Raw genomic sequence first — 22,462 nt, forward strand, 5'->3', positions numbered from 1 at the left:
ACAACAGTCTTGTCCTTTCAGTGTTTCATGGGGCAAAATGCTTTCTTCAATTCACTGTTTACTGTTTAAAATTCCTGAACTCAGAGAAGTTATGTGTTAAGTTGCACATTTTTGCTTAGTAGAGATACAATTTCTGTCTGGCAGGCTAAAAAATAACTCCAAAGTGCACAGTTCATTTCCCCATAAGAGGCTAATCGGTTTGTATATCACCCAGTCATGTTACACTGACATTCCTTTTGTGAATTACCTAGAAACACAAATTTCTCTGGACCGGTCTGAACATTCACTGACTCTGTCATTAAGGAAGAGGCTGGATGAGACCTCTGACATGTTGGAATCGCACAGTCACCTTTCTGAAACTTGTCCTGAGCCCCGTCTGTGGCCGTGGGCTGCTTTGACCGCATGGAAAACCCAGGCAGCGGGACGGGCCGCCCCTGCCGTGCACCCTGGGTGTGGCACAGTGCCGGGCACACTCAGTGCACGTGGAGCAGTGTGTGCCTCCTGCTCGCTTCTGTCCCCTCTGCCTTGCACACGAGGTTGAGCTGCTTGGGCCCTTGGGACGGGCTCTGGGCCACCAGGGCAAGAGCTTCCCAGAACCTGGGACACAGCAGAGCCGCGGCCAGCTCCCGGGTGTGCTTCTTCAGTGTCAGGCCCGAGGAAAGTATGCTGCAGAAGGGCGCGTCGGGTTGGGTTCATGGGCTGGCTGCACATTAGATATCACCGGGGGGGATTAAAAAATGAGACACTTCAGGAGCTTGATTTAATCAAGTGTGCTGGCCTGGCATCAGCATCTTTTGGAAAGGGTCCCAGGGATTGTCATGTGCTGCTGGCTAGCGCTGTTCCTAAAGTGGCCCAGGGGACTGCAGCCGGTCCTCCCCTGGCCGCTCCTCCTCCTCTTCCTCCTCAAGCTTGGGTAACTTGAGGCGAGTTCAAAGGGCCCCGGGCTGCTTTTCTGGTGGAGCACAGCCCCGTTCCTCTTCGTGTTCATGGCGGGCCCAGGAGGAGCTCCAAAGTCCACAGCAAACCCAGCTCCTCCAAGGTTCGCATCTTATCAGCCGCCTCGCTCCGGCCCACACAGGCCGCTCCACTGTGTGAGGACTTTCCCCCTTCCTTCTTCTCCCTTTCACGTTCTAAGTTCCTGGCCGCCACTAACATGTCTCAGAGACAGAAAGCTAGCTTTGATAGGCTGTCAGCAGAGCCGAAAACTGTGGCCTGTAGCAGTCGGCCAGCGTCTCTCACTTTTCTCAGTGCCCCTTTGGCGTCCATTGGCAGGCAGGCCTTGGGGGGCTGGGGCGCCCGGCTCGGCTTCCCTGGCCTCCACCCTGAGCCGGAGGCCAGCTCTGGGGCCGCGGTCAAAGGGCAGCCTCAGAGCACCCTGGAGGGCCACCTGCCTGAGGTCCCTGTGCAGTTTTCTCCCCTTTTCTGGCCTCTGGCTCTCAGCCCCGTCCTTCCTCTGCTCAGATAAGGCTGCTCCTGCACAGCTCGCAGCTCCTTCCTGCCTCGCTTCCCTTTCATCCCAGACCAAGGCGCCCTCTGTGGAGGGGGCTGGGCTTCTGCACAAATATTTAATCTTTTCCAATCTGCCCTTTTGCACGGCCTGTCAGTTCCTAGGGTGGAAACGGCTCTGTTTGCTTTAGCTGGTAACAGGATACTCTTTCCAAAAGTGATGCAGAAGTCAGATTACTTATGAATCCGGGCTTTCTTTTCGCATGAATGCTTTTCAAGGTAACTATAGATTTCGTTCTTTCTTCTTCACCAAGAATGAGGTTGCCAGAGGGGGTGTGGCAGGGATCAGGCAGGGAAATCTGGACACAGCGTTAACTTTTTACCCTGTAGCTTGGAAATCGCAGCAGCAGTGGCGGCAACCTATTAAGTTCAGCCACAGTTGCACGTGGGATTTCTTTCAGCCAGAATCTGTCCCTTTCTTGGTAGAATATGTCACTAGTTCATGTGAAATGTGGTTCACCCTGTGAAGGCATCTGCAGTACATCTGAGCAATCACCTGCTCAAAGATGCTAGAGAAAGTAAAATGTAGAAACGGAGTGATAATCAGCAGTCCTCATTAAAAGCAGGTTTGTGTGATGCGCAGAATTCTGATGCTGCTGCTAACCATCCCCGTACGTGTGGAGAGCACATGTGATTCTCAGTGTAGGAGAGGAGAAACAGACAGGGCCTCTGGTCTGTGCTCACATGGCCAGTGCTGCAGGGCTGGGCTTTGCCTGGCCTGTCAGGTGTGAAGGGTACTTCTCTACTTCTCACTGCATCTGTTGGCACAGCTGTTGGCTCTGCTCTGTGACTGGAGAGAGCATGGACAAGCCATGTTCCGGGTTGTCAGTACAGTGCTCACTTGTTCCCTAGTACCCACCAAACACAGATAATGGGTCCTAATTGTTTGGAAAATGTGGCTCAGTGTCACACTGCTAGTGTCAATTCAGATCACCCCACAAAGTGTTGAGGAAGCCATGAAAAGGTGCTCTCCACCCTGGAAACATGTATGGAGGACAGAGATGAAATGTGAAGGAAAACAAGCACTCTGAAGAGTCCTGGGCTGGGTCCAACATCTGAAAACGCTGTTGATTAACCCAGATGTGCAGACGCATGGTGCAGGGGGAAGAAAGAAGCCTGAGACAGCAGCACTGCTAGCCTGCTCTTCACATGGATCATATTTTGGAAAATGCTAGCATGGTGGAAACTTTGTGAGATCTTGGGAATCTTACGTGACTTGAAAAGAGCAGGATGCAAAATGAAATACTCTACAACTCCCAGTTGGTACAAATAGAAACACTGGAAGACAAAGGATCAAAATGTCAATGGTTTATTAAGTGTTTCAGTGTTGTGGTTTTGAAAAATATTCTCTGTATGTTTCACAGGGAGTAAGGATTATTTTCATCATCAGAGCCCAGCCAATAAGATGAAGAAGACAAAGGAAAGGTAAACACCGCAGCTCGGGCGCCAGCCTTTTGTGGGGGCTGTGCAACCCTGCGGTAGGAGCTGCAGAAGTTGTGGCTCTGTGTAAGGCAACTCCCCATCTTTCTTGTCTCACCCCCTCTCCTCCGGGGCTCTGCGAGCTCCCGCCCTTCTCTCCGGCGCAGGCAGATGTGCTTGGTGAGTCTGGGTAGAGATAGTCTGAGTGTCCCTGTTCCCCATTCCTGTGGCCTGGGGAGCAGGGTAAGAGAGAGTGGCAGAAGATGGGGAGAGAGTGCCACTGCCTTTCCGGGTGCAGCCCTGGTACTGGTACCTATCTTCCCATCTGGTGTGGTGGGAGATGGCAGTGTCCCCAGGGCCACGTGCTAAAGGCCTGGTCGCTGGAGTGGAGCTCCCGGGAGGGGCTGTGGACCTTTGGGAACTATCAGGAGGTCAGTGGGGGACGTGACCCTGAAGGGGAATGTAGGACCCTGGGTCCCTGCTGACTCTTGTTTGCTCCTTGATTTGTGAGAAGCAGGTAGCTTTTAGCTGCTACCTGCTCTACCTGTTCTGCCTCCTGATTTTGGACCAGGCCCTTCAGAAGTGTGAGCCCAAAGAAATCTTTTCTCCTGATGGGTTAATTGCCCCAGGTGTTTTGTTACAGTCAGCATGGAGCTGACTAATATATGGTCCTGAAGGAAGTCCCTGTGTGGTCCAGGTGCTTCTGCTACTCTCAGGGATCCTCCCATGTTGGGACCCGTTGCAAGCTGGCTGTGTGAAGTTCCACCTATGACATCATCACATGTAAAGGACGCCCGGCAGCTCCATGCTCTGCGCCATGGCTGCCTGGAGGATAGTGAGGAGGAGGGAGAAGCCCTGATAGCCATGTGCACTCCAACCTAGAGGTGCTTCAGGGGGCACCTAGGGTCTGGAAGCCCCAGCCCCCCAAAAAATGAAAGGGGAAGGGGTCCTAGAGGGTCATTAAACCTACATCAAAATAAATGATTTCCATATTTTAAGGATTCTATGACTCATTGACCTGTGTAAAATGAAGAGTGCATGGCCCAGGATACAAAGGTTTTTGTAAGGAGCATTTTGAAAATAAAAGTGTTCTAATGGCAAGATCTTATTTTGTACTTCTTCAACGATCTTACATGTGTTCAGTGAAACCAACAGCCAACATCAAATCTTTTTAATGTTAACTATTACGTGCTTTGTACAAGAGATTGTGGAAACTCATGGGAGTGAAAGACAGGGTGCAGGCCTCAAGGAGTTTGGAGAAAAACAGGGGTCTATGGTGACCTCATTCTATGGTGCACACCAACCTTGAGTTCAGAGGAAATTTCTCTGGAGTCAAAGAAAGTGGCTAGGCTAGGGTTAAATAGGCTATGCGGAAGTGCCATGATCTTCCAAGTCTGGGTAAAACTAGGAACTAAGAAACCCCAGGGTAAAGGGTACACTACATTCAGAGAGCATCAAAGAGAATGGTAGGCAGAACAGAAACAGGAAGAAATAACAGAAAAAAAGGTGGGGCACAGAGGGACAGACATGGGGAAGAGAAGTGTTTCAAAAGTCAGGTTGGGCCGGGGATTTAGCTCAGTGGTTTCACAGCCTGCTGCGCAAGCACAAGGACCCGAGTTCGATCCCCTGTACCAAAAAAAAAAAAAAAAGTCAGTAGGCAAAGTCCCCAAAGAAAGACTGTACTGAAATAAGCTCTTCTCTACACCCTTATATCTAACCGTATGGCCAATGGATCTGGTAATCTCTTCATAGGATAGTTGTGAGGAGAAAATAGCAATGAATATCTATTTCCAAATGTCTTGGAAACTATAAAAGGGAATATAAATGTGGGTTGTAATCTTAATACACTTTTGTTAAATAAGGATAACTCAAGAATAGAAGCAATCTTTTCCTCTTAAATTTCTGAGGGTATTGCAGAAAATTATCCAGGAAAACGCATTTTTCATCCTAAGTTAGTATTTATAGAAATAACGAATAAATAAAACATTTGGGAGAGTGACATAGTAAGAATACATTTTATGAGTTTTGCGAAAAGAAAGATCAATTAAATTGTTAGGGCTGGCCAACTTCCCATTACCTTGAATTTTTTGCAGATTTTGTTATTTTTAAAAAGTCTTTCCCTAGTCCTTGAATGGGTGGTGCTAGATCCATGCTAACTGCACTCATTAACTTGGTGCCATTGGTTTTAATGAAGCAGGAGGTTTGGCTAAGAATAGGCACCGCAAGACACATGGATGACAGGACAATAATTGTAAAAAATGCATATTTATGGAGTTCTATTTACACAGATTATTGATTTAGTGCAACTAATGGGTTCTATATTTTTCAAATTTTCTTCAGTCATCTTATAGAATTATTCTTCAATTGTTATATGAGCTTCAAAGCTTTTTCTTCTTGGTTTGTAATGCTTGTTACATTGTACCAATATTATATGATTATAATGCATTTCATGTTTATTTATTTTTGATCAGGAACAGTTTGTTTAAAAAAAAAGTGTAAGCATGCAAGTAAAACCACTGGGCATGAAGTGAACCCACAGAAAACCTGGGTGTCTGGAAAACAGTGTTTTTCAGGAATCGCCACAATATTCAGTCAGATCAGTGAGGAATTTCTTCTGAGTGGGAAGGTTATTTGCTGGCATAACCATTTTTTCCAACAAACCTCAACTGGGTGCATTCTCTAGGTCAGATTGCATTCAATGTGAGCCTACTATTTTCACCTAAATTTAGAACAAGGCAGCTTCAACCAGCTCTGGCCTGGAAGGGCAGAGACAGGCAGACAGGTAACTATACAAGAAAAAATTCAGCAGAAGCAGAGCTACCCTGCCACATGGGCCAGTAGAGAAGGCCACCCTGTGTGGTGCAGAGAGCACCTTGGGAATGCCTCTCTGGGGTCAAAGATCCCTGGCTCCCTGCTGTATGTACTCAGTCTCCCTTCAGCCAAGCTAATAAAACCTGCAGATCTAAGACTGAAAACATCTTTGTCATGGGGATCGGTAAAGTGTGGCTTTTGAATTTGATAGATTTCATTTAAATAGATGATGGAATAAATTGTGGGAAGTCTCCAGACATTGGGCATAAGAGCTACAATTTCTCTCTTGTCCAGTAGAGTTTCCATGAGGACCCCCTTGAAGACAAAGGAATATTCCCTGTGGAAGTGCTGTGTGTCCCTTGTGTTGGAGGAGAATGGTAGAATGCTTTTGGAGAGTGGTTGGTAAATTGCAGCCCAGAGGCCTGTTCAGGTTGCCCACTGAGTCTAACTGACTTCAAAATCTAATGTTTGAATGAGCAGCCATTTCAGGGCTACACCAGCAGCCATTTCAGGGCCACAAGCAGCCATTTTCAGGCAACACTAGTAGGACTCCTTAGTTTAAAGAGAAAAATTTATTCCTTTTAGGTCTGAAACATTTCAGAGATGATTTTTCAAGTCTTAACATCATGCTATTATGACATCATTGAAATTGACTCATGGTGAAGACATTTAAGTGGAACTGTTTATTTTCCTCAAATACAGCTCAGGTTTCCCTCCCCAACTCTGAGAAGGAATAATGGGAGAAAGGGGAGAAGATGATGTGGGCATTTTGACATTCATTACACATCCTGGGGAGTCGGGGCCAGGCATCTTGGGTCAGGTTCCAGTTCATGAAACCTCACATCCTTTTTTCCACTCAGACAGGGCTTTGCCCTCACAATGTTTCTTCCAGCCTTGCCTTCAGAGGAGAAGGAAGTGGGAACCACAGAAATAAGCATAACAACTTATGTATTCTGAGGGTCAGACCTATGAAAAGTTAGCTGGAATAACCAGTGTTGCCCACAGTGTAGCTTCAGTTCCTTCCAAGACCTAAGGTCTCTGCTATTTTGTCTTAAGACTTCTTTCTCCAGCCTTTTGCCTCAGCAACTAGCAAACAGCTTTTGGAAGGATGGGTCACTGAGTTCAACACTCACATCTCTGAAAATATGGAATCCCTAAGTGGGTAGTCTGGGTAGCAGTGTTCACTAGGAATAGCCTCGGGGATGAGCAGGCCCTGGCTAAGCCATGGCTCCTGCTCAGACCCACGCCAGTTTTCTGCTATGTTGTTATGCAACAGACATAGTCACTTTCCCCTCCAAAGTCTTATCCAAACCCAGAGCAAACCCAAGCTCTTTTCCTTTGCTGGGGTGGCTGGATGGGCTCTTTTCATTGCACATTAGAAAGTACCTCTATTTGCAGATGACATGATACTCTATATAGAAGACCCCAAGAACTCCACCAAAAGTCTTCTAGACTTAATAACCAAATTCAGTAGAGTAGCTGGTTACAAGGTCAACACACAAAAATCAATAGCTTTCCTCTACACCAATGACAGACTCACTGAGAGAGAAATAGGGCAAACAATTCCTTTCACAATACCATCCAAAAAACTGAAATACCTAGGAATCAACCTAATGCAAGAAATCAAAGACCTCTTCTCTGAAAACTGTGGCACTCTGAAAAGAGAGATTGAAGATGATATCAGAAAATGGACAGACATCCCCTGCTCCTGGGTAGGAAGGATTAATATAGTGAAAATGGCCATACTTCCAAAACTGCTATATAGATTTAATGCAATTCTAATTGAGATCCCAGCAGCATACTTCATAGACCTTGAGAAAACAATCCAAAAATTCATTTGGAACAAGAAGAGACCCAGAATAGCAAAAGCAATTCCAGGTAACAGAGACATGGCAGGGGGTATCACAATCCCCAACCTGCAACTATACTACAAAGCTACTGTGATGAAAACAGCATGGTACTGACAAAGAAACAGACTTGAGGACCAGTGGAATAGATTAGAAGATGCAGAAACAACACCAGACACACTCAGCCATCTCATCTTTGACAAAGGAGCCGAGCACCCTCACTGGAGGAAAGATAGCCTCTTTCATAAATGGTGCTGGAAAAATTGGGCTTCAACTTGCCAAAGATAAAAACTAGACCTATATCTCTCACCATGCACTAAACTAAAATCAAAATGGATTAAAGATCTAAATATTAAAATAGAAACGCTGAACCAGTTGGAACAGAGGTTAGGTAGAACCCTTGAAGACATCGGTGTAGGAAAAGATTTTATGAACAAAACCTCAGTTGCCCATGAACTAGCACAAACAATCAACAAGTGGGATCTCTTCTTATTAAAAGGCTTCTGCACAGCAAGAGAAACCACCAGCAGTGTGAAGGGACAACTCACAATGTGGGAAAAAATCTTCACCTGCTCTTCCTCAGACAAAGGTTTACTATCTCGAATCTATAAAGAACTTAAAAAGATCAGACCTCCCAAATTTAAAGACCCAATCCAAAACTGGGCATCTGAAATGAACAGACATTTCTCAGACAAAGAAGTAGAAAGAGTAAATAAATACATGAAAAAATGTTCAACATCACTGGTCATTTGAGAGATGCAAATGAAAACAACGCTGAGATTCCACTTCACTCCAGAAAGAATGGCTTCTATCATGAAATCAACCAATAACCAATGTTGGCTGGGCTGTGGGGAAAGAGGAACCCTGCTCCACTGCTGGTGGGAGTGTAGACTGGTGCAACCACTGTGGAAATCAGCATGGAGATACCTCAAAGAACTAGGACTGGAAGTCCCATTTGACCCCGCTATTCCACTGCTGGGGATCTTCCCCAAAGAATTAAAAGAATCATACCACAGTGATATATGTGCACCCATGTTCATAGCAGCACAGTTTGTAATAGCTAAAACTTGGAAACAGCCCAAATGGCCATCAACTGGAGACTGGATAAAGAAAATGTGGTTTTTTAATAAAATGGAGTACTACTCAGCCATAAAAAATGAGAAATTAGAGACATTTATAGCTAAGTGGATGCACATTGAGGCCATACTCTTAAGTGAAATAAATAAGACACACATGAATAAATACCAAATAGTTTCTCTGGTGTGAGAAACTGAAAGTATAAATAAGGACTAAATGTATAATAGGTAATAGGAAGAAATAGGAAGAAAAGGGTCAAAGGGGAAGGAAGTGGGAGGGCTAGGGGAAAGGATAGAAGGGAATGGGATTAATATGAGAAAATGGAAAAATAGGAACAAAATCTTTGTAAATAGGGAGGAATGGAGGGGTGGAAGGGAGGGTTGGGCAAGGGTGAAAAATAAGAACCAAGAGAGACTATGTAAAGGTGCAAATTTCCAATGATGAATATCATTATATTGTATACCTAAAATGTACCAATGATTAGAATGAATAATCGATAATGTAAAATAGGAAGAAAAGGTCCAAAGGGGTAGGGGTAGTAGGAGGGGCAGGGGAAAGGAAAGAAGGGAAAGGAAAATAATGATGAGAAATGGAAAAAATGGAAATAAAGTCTTTGTAAATAGGGAAGGGTGGAGGGGGTGAAGGGAGGGCTAGGAATGGGGAAAAAATAAGAACCAAGATGCATTATGTAAAGGTACAATTCCCAATGAGAAATGTAATTGTGTTGTATACCTACAATGTACCAATAAAAGAATTTAATACAAAAAAAAGAAAGTACCTCTTTCTCCAATTATTTGAAACACCTTCTTGTGAAGATGCACATCTTTCTGACTCAATATCTCTCTTCTCCCCACACTCGTCCCTTCTTCTGTCTCCCCTGAACACCTGCACACCGATGAGGAAGTGGATGGACAAGGTCATGGTCCTCGTTGGACCCCTCTGCAGAGGACACTTTGTCCAAGACCACCACAGCCATGATGCTCAGACTCGTTATAGGTTCTGCTTACGCCCGCCCGCGTGGCCCAAGGAAGGACTCTTACCAATAGTTCATCCTTTTTGTCTCCCTAACAATTTTCTTGGCACAGATAATTGCATCTGTGAGGTCATCTGTGAGCAGCGCTGTAAGGAAGAGGAGCCATGGGGTTAACTGGAACTGTGATGTGTGAGGGGACCTCACACGGCTGGAAGAACTGCGATTGTCCCTCCAGAACCATATTTTCATGTTTGTTGAGTTTCTTCACCAATAAAATACCTTGTTGGGTTGTTGGTTTTTAAAACCATCCTCATCTTAGATTACCTGAAATTTCAGAAGAATCATTTAGTCCTGAAGGGTTTGTGGGGATCTATCTAGAGAAAGCACAATGGGAAGTTGTTTTATGTCCTAAAGAAATACATAAGATAAGACAGCGTCATGTTTTCACTACTCAGGCTAGTTTGCCACTATGTTCTCTTTGTAGGTAAATATTAAACTTTTGCATATTGTATTTTTCCACTTTGTGCTTTAAAAGATTTTATCCAAGGTGTTTTCCTATGTGGAAAATTTTAACTTTTAAACCAAATGCACCTATCTTACTTTTCCTGCTGCTTCAAATAAAACAAATCTTTCAATTGAAATGTACTTTTGATGTCAACATTTTTTTCTGTTTGCCTGGACGTGACTTCATAATCCTTAGCACAAACAACAGAAAAGTCAAATAAATATGAAAAGTCCAACATCATTTCTGCTGCAAGTTGGGTTCTCCAGGAGCATATGCTGAAGTGGGTTTGGGTCTAAGGTGTTTGTTAGAGACTCAGACTGTGGGAAGAGGAAAGGCAGTCAGGCAGGTGGAGATGCCCACTGTGATGTAGGTTTAACAAGCTCAGCTGTGCCGGCCAGGAGCTCTGGAGCGAACAGTTGGCACAGTGGCTGCTCTACCCACCTGGGTGTCGCTCAGGTCCTGGGTGTGGGCTGCCCAGGACGGCTCACCTTAGGGGAAGCAGCTTCCTGCAGCTCAGGCTGACCCTGCAGGAGGCAGTGGATGGACTGTCTGCCATCACCCAGATGCGGCTGGTCTACTTGTCTTCCTGGGGACCTGAATGGTCCATCTGCATGACCATCATGACCCCCGATCAACGGCAGGAAATCCAGCCACTTGCTATCATTTTAATTTATCAATTAATCATGGACTCAAAAGAAGATAGCTGGGGAGTGCTCACTGTTGACACGAGTGTAATGAGACAGAGCTCTGAGAACTTGCTGGTGGAAGTACAACCGCTGTAACAGGTCCAGCTTTTCAGAAACAAGTCTCAAAGAAGTTCCTATCTTTCCACCTCGTAATTTCTCCTTTGGGATCTATCCTCAGGAAGTAATCATGGCTGTAGTTGAAGGTTTATTTATAAAGTGGTTTACTGTAGCTTTATTTATGGGAGTTTAAATGGAAAAATCTAACTGCCTAATAATTAGGGATGTTGAATAATAATAATACCTTTATCTAGTGAACTAAGGAGGCATTGAAATCATGTTTTCACAGGATGTTTAATAATGTGGGGAAATATTCCCAGTGTAATGTTACATCCCCAGTGTTGTGAAAACATCTGCTGAGAGCTACACTGACCAGTATGGTAGTCATTAGCCACATCTGACCGACGCAATTTAAGTTCTGTCCGTTACTGGATAAAAATATGGTGTATGTAGACTGAGTGGAATATTATTCAACCATTAAACATTGACATTTGTAACAACATGAATGAATCTGGAGAAATCTAAAACAAGTTGGACTTAAGCACAGAACAGAATGCTGGTTCCTAGAGGCTGTGGTGGGGAGATGTTTATTAGAAGGTACAACATTTCAGTTACCTAACGTTTTGGTCTCATGTAGAACAAAATGGCTACAGTTCACAACACTATACTGTACACTGGAAATGGAGAGTGACCCATGTTCTCATATCATACACACATCTGTACACACTGCCCCAAATGTTACCATGTGAGGTTATGGATCTATTCATTAACTTGATTGTAGTAAGGATTTCACGATGTGTACTTATATCAAACAATCACATCATATACCTTGAATATATACAATGTTCATTTGTCAAAGAAAGCTGAAAAAACTTTAAAATAACACATGATAAATTTAATTGCTGTGAAGCAGAATTATAACTTCAGCTTTTCAACCCGGCACTCAGGAAGCTAAGGCAGGAGGATCACCGTGAGTTCAAGGCCAGCCTGAACTACATAGCAAGACCCTGTCTCACACACACACAGAAGAAAAGCAAAAACATTCAGTTTGTCAGTTGCCCTAAGGCCACTCATGGCTGGTGGTTCTCATACTGGACGGTGCTGGTCAAGGAGGTTACCATCACTACACAAAGTCCTAGTGGACAGCACTGGGTTGGAGAGAAAAAGACTCATGTGTTCATGTGTTTACAAACACTGAGGATTCGCCCTTACCCGTGAGATGATCAGTGTTCCTATGTCTTTGCTGTCTTTTGTAATTTTTTAATGGAAATGCATTATTTTTATTACCAGAAAAATAACAACAACAACAACAAACAATGCTAGCCTGAAATTTTACATTTCAGCAGAGCACAGTGATACCAAATTGTTTTGTAAACTCAGCTGTAAGGTAGAATTCTTCCTCAACTATGCTAGTTGACCATGTTAGTTCTGCTTCTTATTTAGACTTAACTACAACAGGAAGTAGTGTACATTTCTTTTAAGCAAATTCATTCCACATGTGGTTAATTTTGTTTAAACTAAAATGAACAAAAGAAATCCTCTATAAGTGTCAGCAACTGCAGTAATGGATGCAAACCACTAGCATTTAGCTGCCAGTTCTTCCCTGACAAGTAAAGTTGTATCAGCTTATGAAAGCTTTTGTTTCAAAAGATAGAAGTACTTATAACATCTAACATAGAAATAAACTCTATATACAGTGCATGTTGAATTCCTTTATGTATAATCTCCTTTAATCCTGAAAGCAATCATTTTGGTGGGTACTGTTATTATTCCTAAAATCTGAGCTCACACACCCAGTGAAGGAGCCTGTACTCAACCTAAGGCTTAATTTCTATTATCCTTTGCTTTTTCCTTCCAATAGGACAGTTAAGCAAAGGTTCCTGCTTGTGGAACATTATATGCTAACGAAGCTGATAACGATGACAGACATATTTTATGGACCTTTTATTATTTGCCTATGAGGTTCTTTAAACTTAAGTGTTGGGTGTCTGCTCTGTGTTCACCGTCCTTGGCAGCACATTGTGTTGCACAGGGTTGCTTGTGTTAGGAGCCTTGTGTTGGAGTGGAAGGACAGGATTCCTGGGAGAAGAGGGGCCCCTGGGGTCTCTCAGGGCGGGAAGGACCCGATCATCAGAGTGAGGAAGAAACAGATTACACTGTTATCCCAGGGGTGGAGCCTATCCTGGGCACGAGTGAAAGAGCAAGTTTAGGATTTGGGGTCGGGCAGTTCGCTTGGTGGGTTCATGGGAGGGGCAGCCGCTGTGGACCTAGGAAGTGGACCCCATAGCGGGAAACCATCACACTGAGACTTGGTTACAGCGCTTGTTACACAGCTGAAAGCACGAACCGTCCTAGTTGGCTATGACCGGATTTGCTTAGGAAAGGTGGAGACAGAATCAGAGAATCCAGTGAGGCCCTGAGGTGGTAAAACAGCACGAAATCGGCACAGGGGGGCAGCAGAGCGGCGGGAATGAGCGGAGATGGCAGATTTTCCCCAGGATTCACCCCAGTAATTGTTTCTGCCCAATTTACTTTAAATAGACAATTCTGTCCAGTCAAATGTGAACAAGGAAAGGGTTATGCTGGAAACCAAAGCTTTATTCAACGGAATAGACTCCTACTTCCAACAACAGAAAGTGGCAACAATCTACACAAAAGAGCTATTTATTTCCAGTTCCATTTCAAAATCTGTGTCTTCACAGCATCCTCCACCTCCCAACTAAATTACAGCTACCGTGCCCAGGATTTGCACCTCTTCGCCCTCTCTGAATTGACAAAGGCCAACTCAGACCCCGGCAGATGAGAAATAAGATGGACGTGAGTGGACCAGAGTACGTGGAAGCGTCAGTGATCACCTTCTTTTCCTTAAGCATCTCTCGTTTAACAAAGCCTGTGCCATTATAGGAACATGAGGACTGCCAGTGCACCAGGAGATCACACACCTTTGATTTAGATATTGTCCGTGCATTTTCTGTTGCGATAACAAAATATCTGAGACCCAGGAATTTAGAAAGAATAGCAGATTATTGACTCGTGATCCTGAAGGCTGGCAAGCCCAAGAGCATGGTTTCAGAATCCCCTTGGCATCTGGTGGGGTCTTCCAGCTGCATTATAACCCGGTGCAGGGCATCACCTGGTGATGTCAAGCAAGCACACCAGCATGGTCACTAGTGCCTGTGGGGACCCTGTCCTCATGAGCTCATCTAATCCTAATTACTTCCCAAAGGCTCCACCAACAAATACCATTAACCTAGGGATTGGAGATTAAGTGCCAACACGTGAACTTTGGGGCAGGGCCATTCAAACCAGCAAATATGGGAAAGAGACTTTTCTGTCTAATTAGTAGGAGGAAGGGAGGCAGGAATTTTAGGAGTACGATTTGGAATGGGAGGAAATTGCGACATTTCTGAAATAGGCATGAGGTGCAGTTGTATTCTACATAGATGTGGTATCATGTTCTTTGTAAACATACGCTAATGTTAATTTGTTTCTAGGGTTCCATGACAAATGTCCCTATTTCTGTAATACATGGGACAAAGTGACATTACTCATAGTTAAAGCTTTTCTGGCTGGAGACTGAGGAAGACCAGTCACAGGGAGATGATTAGAATATAAAGCCAACATGGTTTTCTATCGTAAAGTTCTCCCTAAAATTTTCATTTTTTTTTAACTGTCAAGGCTGAACCCAGGGATTTATACATGCTAGGCAAGGGGTCTACCACTGAGCCACAGCCCACCCCTCCAACACCATGCTCTTTATGACGAGAAAACAGATATGAATGTTCTTCCACCTCTAATCAGGGACCACCCAACACTTCAATGTCCTAGAATCAAAAGATATTTTGCAGATACACATTTTCTCCAGCCTTCCTTAATTGGAATTATAGTGAGTTACATTAAATTAATAAATTGCCTATAAAGTCAAGCATGTCCATGCTGGAGAAACAGATTTTACTTCCTACTGTAAACAGCTAGGAAACTGAACAAAATGTATGAAAAATTATTTTCAGACATTGGAAAACTGGCAGTGCAAATCATGATTCTCAAGAGAGAGGAAGCAAATGCTATTGACTGCTGCTGTGACTTTCTGCTTGGAAGAAATCAAGAAAGTGGAACCCAGCTGGGAGAAAGGAATCTAGGTAGAGACAGATCAAAGGCCTTGGCAGCTAGAATTTACAAAGAGGAATACCTGAGAGGTGAATAAGAGTACCAACCAGTGAGTCTGGCTGAGGATAACAGGGCACGTGAAGACTGGGCAGCAACCACTGCCGGGGACTGGACAGCCACATAGCTCACAGTGCTGGGAGACTCTTGGCTTCTGAGTAGCCAGAGGGAAGAGACCTTCCAGAGGCCCTAGAATATGCAAAAGAGACCCTGAGTCGCGCTTTGGTAGTAGGACCAAAGTAGCCCGGCCAGAAAGAGCACTCTAGAGCTTCTCCAGTGACGTGTAAGAGCAACCCTTGAAAGGCCCAAGCTGATGGGAAGGAACGTAATTGCTCACCAAAATAAAATCAACATTCCTTGAAGAAAGACAACATAATCTAGGCACTCAACAATACTACATACACTATGTCTAGTAGCCAATGAATTATTATTATATGTGAAATTAATGTAATAAATTATTATTACATGTGAAAAGACACTTGGAAATATGTTCCACAATCAGAAGAAAAATTAGTTAATGGAAAGATACAGTTGATTGAGTTGGCAGTAAGACAGTTAAATATGCTGGTAAATATGAATGTTTATATCAAGGACTTGAAAACCTGAGTAACACGACAGACTGAAAGGACTTAGAAGAGTACGGACACCTGGCAGAGCTATGCCGGGCCCTCAGCCGTACTGAACTGTGAAATAATAAATGAGTTGCATTAAAAGCAACCCTGAATAACATGCGATAGATGATATACAAATTACCTAACACTGAATTGCAAAGTGATAATTGAAATGTACTTCTCATCAATAGGGTTAACAGAGCAGGCACTCTGGAAAAAAGATCAGAGAACTTGAAGATGTAGCAATGGAAATTATTGAAAATAAAACACAGATAGCAGAGGAGACTAAAAGGTGAAGCACTTCAGTGTCCTATAGGAAAGCATCAACAATTTAATGTATGTGTCATCAGAACCCTAACGGAGAAATTCCCCCACATTCAGTAAAAGATGATAAGCTCAAGGGTCTGAAGTGTGAGTGAATGCCGAGGGAGTCAAGCGCCAGTTCCACACCTATTCAAATTGCTGAAAATCAGTGGTATAGAAATAATCTTCAATACTGCTGGAGGAAAAATGATTCATATAGGAAACAAAAATGAGGAAATTGCTGGCTTCTCATCATTAATGAGGCAAACTAGAAGGCAATAGTTATAAGAAAACAAACCTCATCGGCCCAGAATTTATATATTCTCAAAAATGAAAGCGAAATAGAGACATTTTCAGGGCAACAAAATCTGAGAGAACGCTCATGGCAAACCTCTACTTAAACAAAAGCAGTGGAGTTCTTTAGGCTGAAAGCAAATGAGAGCTTTTAAATTTCCACCCAAAAGAGTCACCAAAGGAATGCAGTATGTTGCAGATTGTGAATATGATGAAAATAAATATAACGAAACTATTTTCCTCACTTTAAAAATTTCCCAATCTGATAATTGTTTAAAGTAAAAATAATAAAATGCATTTCAAGGTATATAAAAGCTGTAGAAAACAGCAACATGGCATCCGGATGGGGTGGGTGAGCCGACATACACAGGGATAGAATTCACATATGACATGTGAAGGAGTACACTGATTGCAGGTAGACACAGTTAAGTAATGATGTCTATTGTAAACACTGAAGTGCATAAAAAGTGAATCAGACAAGGGCCAGGGATGTAGCTCAATGGCACCGTGCCTGCCTTGCAAGCCCAAGGTCCTGAGTTCAATCCCCAGTACCCCCTTCCCAATCAGACATGTAGTTAATAGGCCAGTGGAGAAAATGGAAAAATACTGAGAAATAATTACCTAATTAAAAAGGCAGAGAAAGACAGCACCAGGAGTAGACGGTAGAATTAGAAAACAAATGGCAGGGTTGAATTTAAAGTTAGACATACCATAGTAATTAACCGCATTAAACATAGATGAAGGGTCTAAATGAAGGGTCAGCAGACCATGACCCACAGAGCCTATGTTTTACAATAAAGCCTTACTAGACAACAGGCAGGCCCATTCATTTCCATATTTTCTGTGGCTGCTTCCATCCCACGACATGCCAGAGTGGTTGCAACAGAAATTTGTGGGCTGCAAAATGTAAAATATTTACTATCTGTCCATATGGGAAAAGCTTACTGACCTATAGCCTAATCTCATTAAAAAGCAGTTTTTGTCAGGATGGATATAAAAAGCCACACATAGCTATATGCTAGCTATAAGAAATTAACTTTAAATATTAAGATAGGGTCAAAGTTTTTATTTTGCAACAAGATCTCACTAAGTTGTCCAGGTGGGACTCAAACTTAAAATCCTCCTGCATCAGCCTCCCAAAGTGCTGGAAAAAATTCTGGGAGATTTCATTCTCTTGTTTCTCTTTCCTCTTGTTGAAACTTGTAAATTTCAGTTCCACTCATTTTCTTATTCTTATTTCTCTATTTTCCGTTTCTTCTATAGGTTTTAAGAACTTTGAGAACTTTTTATTTTATTGTTTCTTCTTTTAGAAATATATCTTATTCTTATTTTATCAATACCTCTCTCTTATCTAGCCACACACACGATGGTCTTTCTGGGGGATTTGAAAGTCTCGTTTCCCTGCCAGCGCTGCTTTTCACACTTTCACCTGATGTCCGAGTCTCCTCCTTGCCCACTGGCGATGCCCTGTGAGCCTTGGCTGCCCACCTGTGCGGGGGCAGAGCCCAGAGAGCCCGGGACGCTCTGTGCAGAGGTGAGGGTTTTCAACTGGTCTCCTGTGCAGAAGTCGGACCCGTCTTGTTTACTGGAGTCACACTCGGAGCCTTCAGTCGCTCTTCCTTCTCATCCGGCCCAGTTCCCGAGGAGAAACCCCCCTGGCAGGACAGCCCGGCTGCTTCAACCTAGGGTCTGGGTCCGAGGAGGTAGCCGGGCTCTGGGGCCTCATCTCGGTCTCCCTGGAGCTCTCCCCGCTGAGAGATCTCACACTGCGCTGTCTGGAGGAGAATCACGCCCTCTTCTGCCCGAGCTGGGGCGGCCGGTGGTGGGAAGGGAAACCCCGTGGTCTGACTGCTGCTGAATCGGACTTGCTTCTAACACTAGGGCTGCTGGAATGCTGTAGACCCCTAAAGCTGTGACCTTCTCTGAGTTCCTTGGGTCTTTGGGGGGTCCCTTGAAAGGGACTGTGGGGCCCTCTCTGCTGCTAGGTTCAGGACGCCACACCAGTCCTGCCGTGTGTGACGCGCTCCCTGGAAGCCACACCAGTGGGGCCGCCTGAGCTCGGAGGTGAAGCTCTGTAATCACGGACCACAGAAACCTCTCCGTGCTTCACAAGGAACCTGCGCCAGGCCCTGCTGCAGGGTGGGTAGAGGCAGAGGAAAGCTGTATTCGTGAACAAACTCCACAAACATGGGGCACAGACAGCACAGAATTCTCTCGTGGTTTTAGGGGTTGGGAGGGGATGCGGATTCATGGGGCCAACACCAAGGTGTCGGAAGCCTGCTTTGCTTTCCAAGGGCTTCAGGGGACAATCCATTTCCTGGCCTAGTCAGGCTTTGGGAATCAGTTCCTTGTGGCTGCGGGACTGAGACCCTGGTTCCCCATCCCCAGCTTCTACAGGCTGGCCACACTCCTTGGCTCATCATGGAAGTGGAGTTGATTGGCCCTGACGTTTGGTGTCTGTCCTTCTTCTGTCATTGGGTCTCTCTGACCACAGCAGGGCTGTGATGACGCGACGCATGTGATTAGTCTGGTCCACTTGCATTGCCCAGGAAAATCCCCCTGCTCTCCCTCGGCACCTCTGGTCAGATCTGCAAAGACCCTTTAGTGACATGAGGCCTCAGGGTTGGTTCGGCGACACTGGGTTGGTGTTCTTCAGCCCGCCATGCACGGAGATGCACCATCTAATCACCATATTTAACAGTCGCCTCTGGCTGCATCCTGCCTGGTGGCGGCCCTTACAGCTGTCCCCTTTCTCCTGCCCCTCTTACGACCCAGCTGAGGTCTTCGTGTCTCTTAGCTCAGCACGTGTTGAGCCCTGAAATGGTCTCATGTTCCTCCTGCTCCACACGCTGCCTGCAGGTCACTTTCTGAAGCAGCGGTTAACTGACGGACCTCCACTGCTGCCTGCTTTAGGTGAGACAGTTGAGCTCCTCAGCCTGGCTTTCGCTGCCCTGTACCACTGGGTAGCACTGGGCCTCTCCACCCCCACCCTGGGAGTCCTCTTCCACTTCCCCTTCATTCCTTTTATTTTTTTTATTTTTTATTTTTTATTTTTCGGTACTGGGGATGGAAATCGGGTCCTTGCGCTTGCGCAGTAGGTGGCGAAACCACTGAGCTAAATCCCCTTCATTCCTTCTAGGAAGGATGTCGCTGTCCCCATCTGTGCCCCACACCTTCCTGTGTGCTGCTCTTCGCTCCTCTGTCCCGTTGCTAGCACCACTTCCCTGTCTCTGACACCCACGCCTCATCTTTATTCCAAGCCCCAGGTCAAGTATTGTTGCATCGACAGCGTTTTCCATGATTTTCTTAATCATATCCCCTCCTCTGGAGCCCACGACAGCCAATCCACGCAGGGGATAGTCGTTCACACAGCACAAATTCTCTGTCATTGCATAGTAGAAGCTTTGTGAAGCCGAACCTGTGCCTGGTGTAGTTCACTGTTCTCAGTGCTGGACTCTTGTGACTGAAGTAGAGGGGTTGGAAGTGAATTCTCATCTAATTTCTACTGTTAAAAATGTAGTGTGTGTGCAGGGAACCACAAACAGTATCCTTGGAATGAATTGTTTATGTAAAGCCGCTGGCAAAGAGCTTCCTCCTTCTTAATGAAAACCCCAATATCCCGCCACAGGACAGGGCAGAAAGCCCATTTGTCCACTGCACGGTTTTCATGGCGGGCTTACTAACAGCCATCGGGAAGGACTAAGTCACCTTTGTGCACTAGGACACAGGATCGCGTCGCTTTGGGGACGGCTGAATAATTCACAGGCCCCAGGACAGACATGCTTGTGCATCTGAACTCTGAATTTTGGTCGAAGCAGAAACAGATGTTCAGCATTCTCTTCTCCCTCTTCCCTGAGATTACCTCTGGAGAATCAAAGCCCACCTGAGCAGGCAACATGGCAGCAGTTCTTGTCTTGGAACTTCTGGTCTCTGCACCATGTGAAACTGTTTATCTGGAAGATGCCATAGTCGGCGCTCTCTCACTTCGTCCAGGGTCATCTGGGCCATGGTGTTGTAGTGGCTCTCATAGTAGGCCATGCAGAGCCCTGCAGGTAGGCAGGCGACGGAAGCCGAGGTCAGGAGGGAAATGCCTGGCGCTGTCTGCGCCGTTACAGGGCCAAATTCCCTTCTCCTGTTACCTAGATGCCTCCTGCCAGGAAACCTTGGGGTGGGGCAGTGCAAATGGCACCCTTGGACACATGAGGGCTGGGGATGCCACACTTGGGGGACGCTGCACCTCAAGTCACAGGCTAGCCTCTCTAGGACTAGAACTCGGGTCTGTGCTCCACACTGCCAGTGGGGTGGCATTGCTTTCCTCCTCGCTAGCTGGTGTCAGAAGTAGGGGACGGCAGGAACGGGGACATGGGGACCCCAAGAGGAGGGAGCCGAGCCAAGAGCAGCAGTTGAGGAGAACATGTGCCTCCCTGGCACGGCCCTCAGGGGGCCCAAGCATACAAAAGCTAGAAGAGCTGCAGGTAGGGCCCACAGCATCTCAGAGGAGGCTGAGCTGAGGAGAGAACAGTGAGGAAGAAATCTCACAGTTGCCAAGGACAAAGCCTTCATAATTATCCAGGCCAGCCCTCAAGAATATTTTTGCCAGTTTACAGTGGATGTAGATGTGGGACTCTGGGACTGTGGCCAGGCAGCCAATCAGGACCAGGACCCCGCTGGCCTTCATCCTCGAGGCTGTTTAGAGGCCGAATCTGTCAAAGAGCAGGAGAGCAGTTAGGTAGGCTTGATGCATCCCACCATCACATCTGTCACCCAAGGGAACTTCAAAATCCAGCAGCCGGGGCTGGGCACAGCCTCACCAGTCATCCCCAGGTGCTGCACAGGAAGAAAAGGTTTGCAGGCTCCCAGAGCTTCCCCACACAGCTACTTTTATAGCCAGGGTCAGGAAGCAATGAAATGAGCCCTCCTTTATTGAAATCCGGGTAGAAGTCACAGGGTGCATTGCTCGAGTGCCACTTTATGGATAGAAAACCCCAGCTATAAGCGAAGCATCGCCCCGATGTGTAGAAACTCGCCCGCGGCGGCAGTCAGAGATCGCGTAGATGGGCCCTGTGTAAACAACTTCAAGATCTGCTGCCTGGGGCACCCTTCAGGGAGAAAGTGGGAGCCCTATTCTTTCTTCCATTCCCCTTCCCGATGCTTTTGCAAATGTGGGAGCGTTGCTTCAGAAATACACCTCTGTCTTGTACTGTGTGTGGATGCATTGTTTTTCTGGATTCCCCACTACTGCCACAGTGGGGCCCCTACCAGTCTCCCATCAGGCTGGAGAGCAAGGGGTGATGGCGCTGGCTCACAGGATGAGCAGAGCTGGGTGAGGACAGAGGGACTGGTTCAGAGGCCACCCTCAAAGCACAGTCGGAGCAAGAGCTCCATGCCTTGCCAGTTGCTGTTTGCAGCAAGCTCTTCCCCTCGAGGTGACAAAACAGGTCTCCCCAAATATCACAGCCCTGCCGGAGAGAAGGCAAACTGAAGGTTCTGATGACTCCAAAGGATCATGAACTCAATATTTATGCAGATTTTCTTCTGGGAGCATTTCCTGTCCCTGCCTAGAGACTTCGCAAGTTATTAATCTCTCTCACTGGCACTAGATTCCCCAACTGAGGGGCTGGGCTACACACAGGAATGAGTACTCAAGCGAGGTCAAAGCAGAGAATCCTGGTGGGGGTGTCAAAGTCCCTAATGTGTGAAGTCACAGCATACTTGTGCCTAGCAAGTGTCTGCACAGTAGGCCTGCTTTTCTAAGTTGTCTTGGAAAGATGCCTCGCCCGCGTGGTAATAATACGCTGCCCAGGGCTGCTTCCATGTGCAGGCAGAGAGATGAGCAGTAGTTTATCAGCCAGTGTAGACCCCAAAGCCTAGAATACTTACTTTCTGACTCTAGAGAAAAAGTGAGCTGGTCTCTGGTCTATGGCATCGTGCTAGGCACTGAGGAGCACATAAACAAGCCCTAAGATGCAGAGCTTACAACTGAATTCATTTCCATCGTCTACCTTGGAATATTATTGATTTCCAACATTGAGAATGGAAGCCACACCGACATAGACCCAAGCGTCATGCTCGGTACCCTTCAAACCAGGGCGTCATCGCTTATTCTTTGGAATGTGTAGCTTCAGCAGAGTGGTTTTGGTCTTACTGAAAAAGTGGGTTCCCATTGTCTGCCCCTGGTTTCTCAGGTGATTCTTTGGGTTAAACCCGCT

The 22,462-nt window shown here is 45.7% G+C and overlaps 1 protein-coding gene and 1 long non-coding RNA gene across 2 annotated transcripts; one reads left to right on the plus strand and one right to left on the minus strand.

Moving 5' to 3' along the window:
* Window positions 1-1,104: 1,104 nt before the first annotated feature.
* LOC106010808 (uncharacterized) lies at window positions 1,105-7,371 on the plus strand. Its single transcript, XR_001184528.3, has 3 exons — window positions 1,105-1,725; window positions 2,871-2,931; window positions 3,623-7,371. It is a non-coding gene; the product is annotated as an uncharacterized LOC106010808 (long non-coding RNA).
* On the minus strand, window positions 6,565-20,931 carry Lyzl1 (lysozyme like 1). The gene is given in 5 exon segments (XM_004861782.3): window positions 6,565-6,634; window positions 9,701-9,779; window positions 20,137-20,233; window positions 20,235-20,299; window positions 20,793-20,931. Coding segments are annotated over 5 exon segments (450 nt in total).
* Between the last annotated feature and the right edge of the window lie 1,531 nt (window positions 20,932-22,462).

Source organism: Heterocephalus glaber, unplaced genomic scaffold (genome assembly GCF_053883595.1).
Source record: "Heterocephalus glaber isolate CG9 unplaced genomic scaffold, H.glaber_assembly_v1.0 deba00000738, whole genome shotgun sequence".
Taxonomy (NCBI): domain Eukaryota; kingdom Metazoa; phylum Chordata; class Mammalia; order Rodentia; family Bathyergidae; genus Heterocephalus; species Heterocephalus glaber.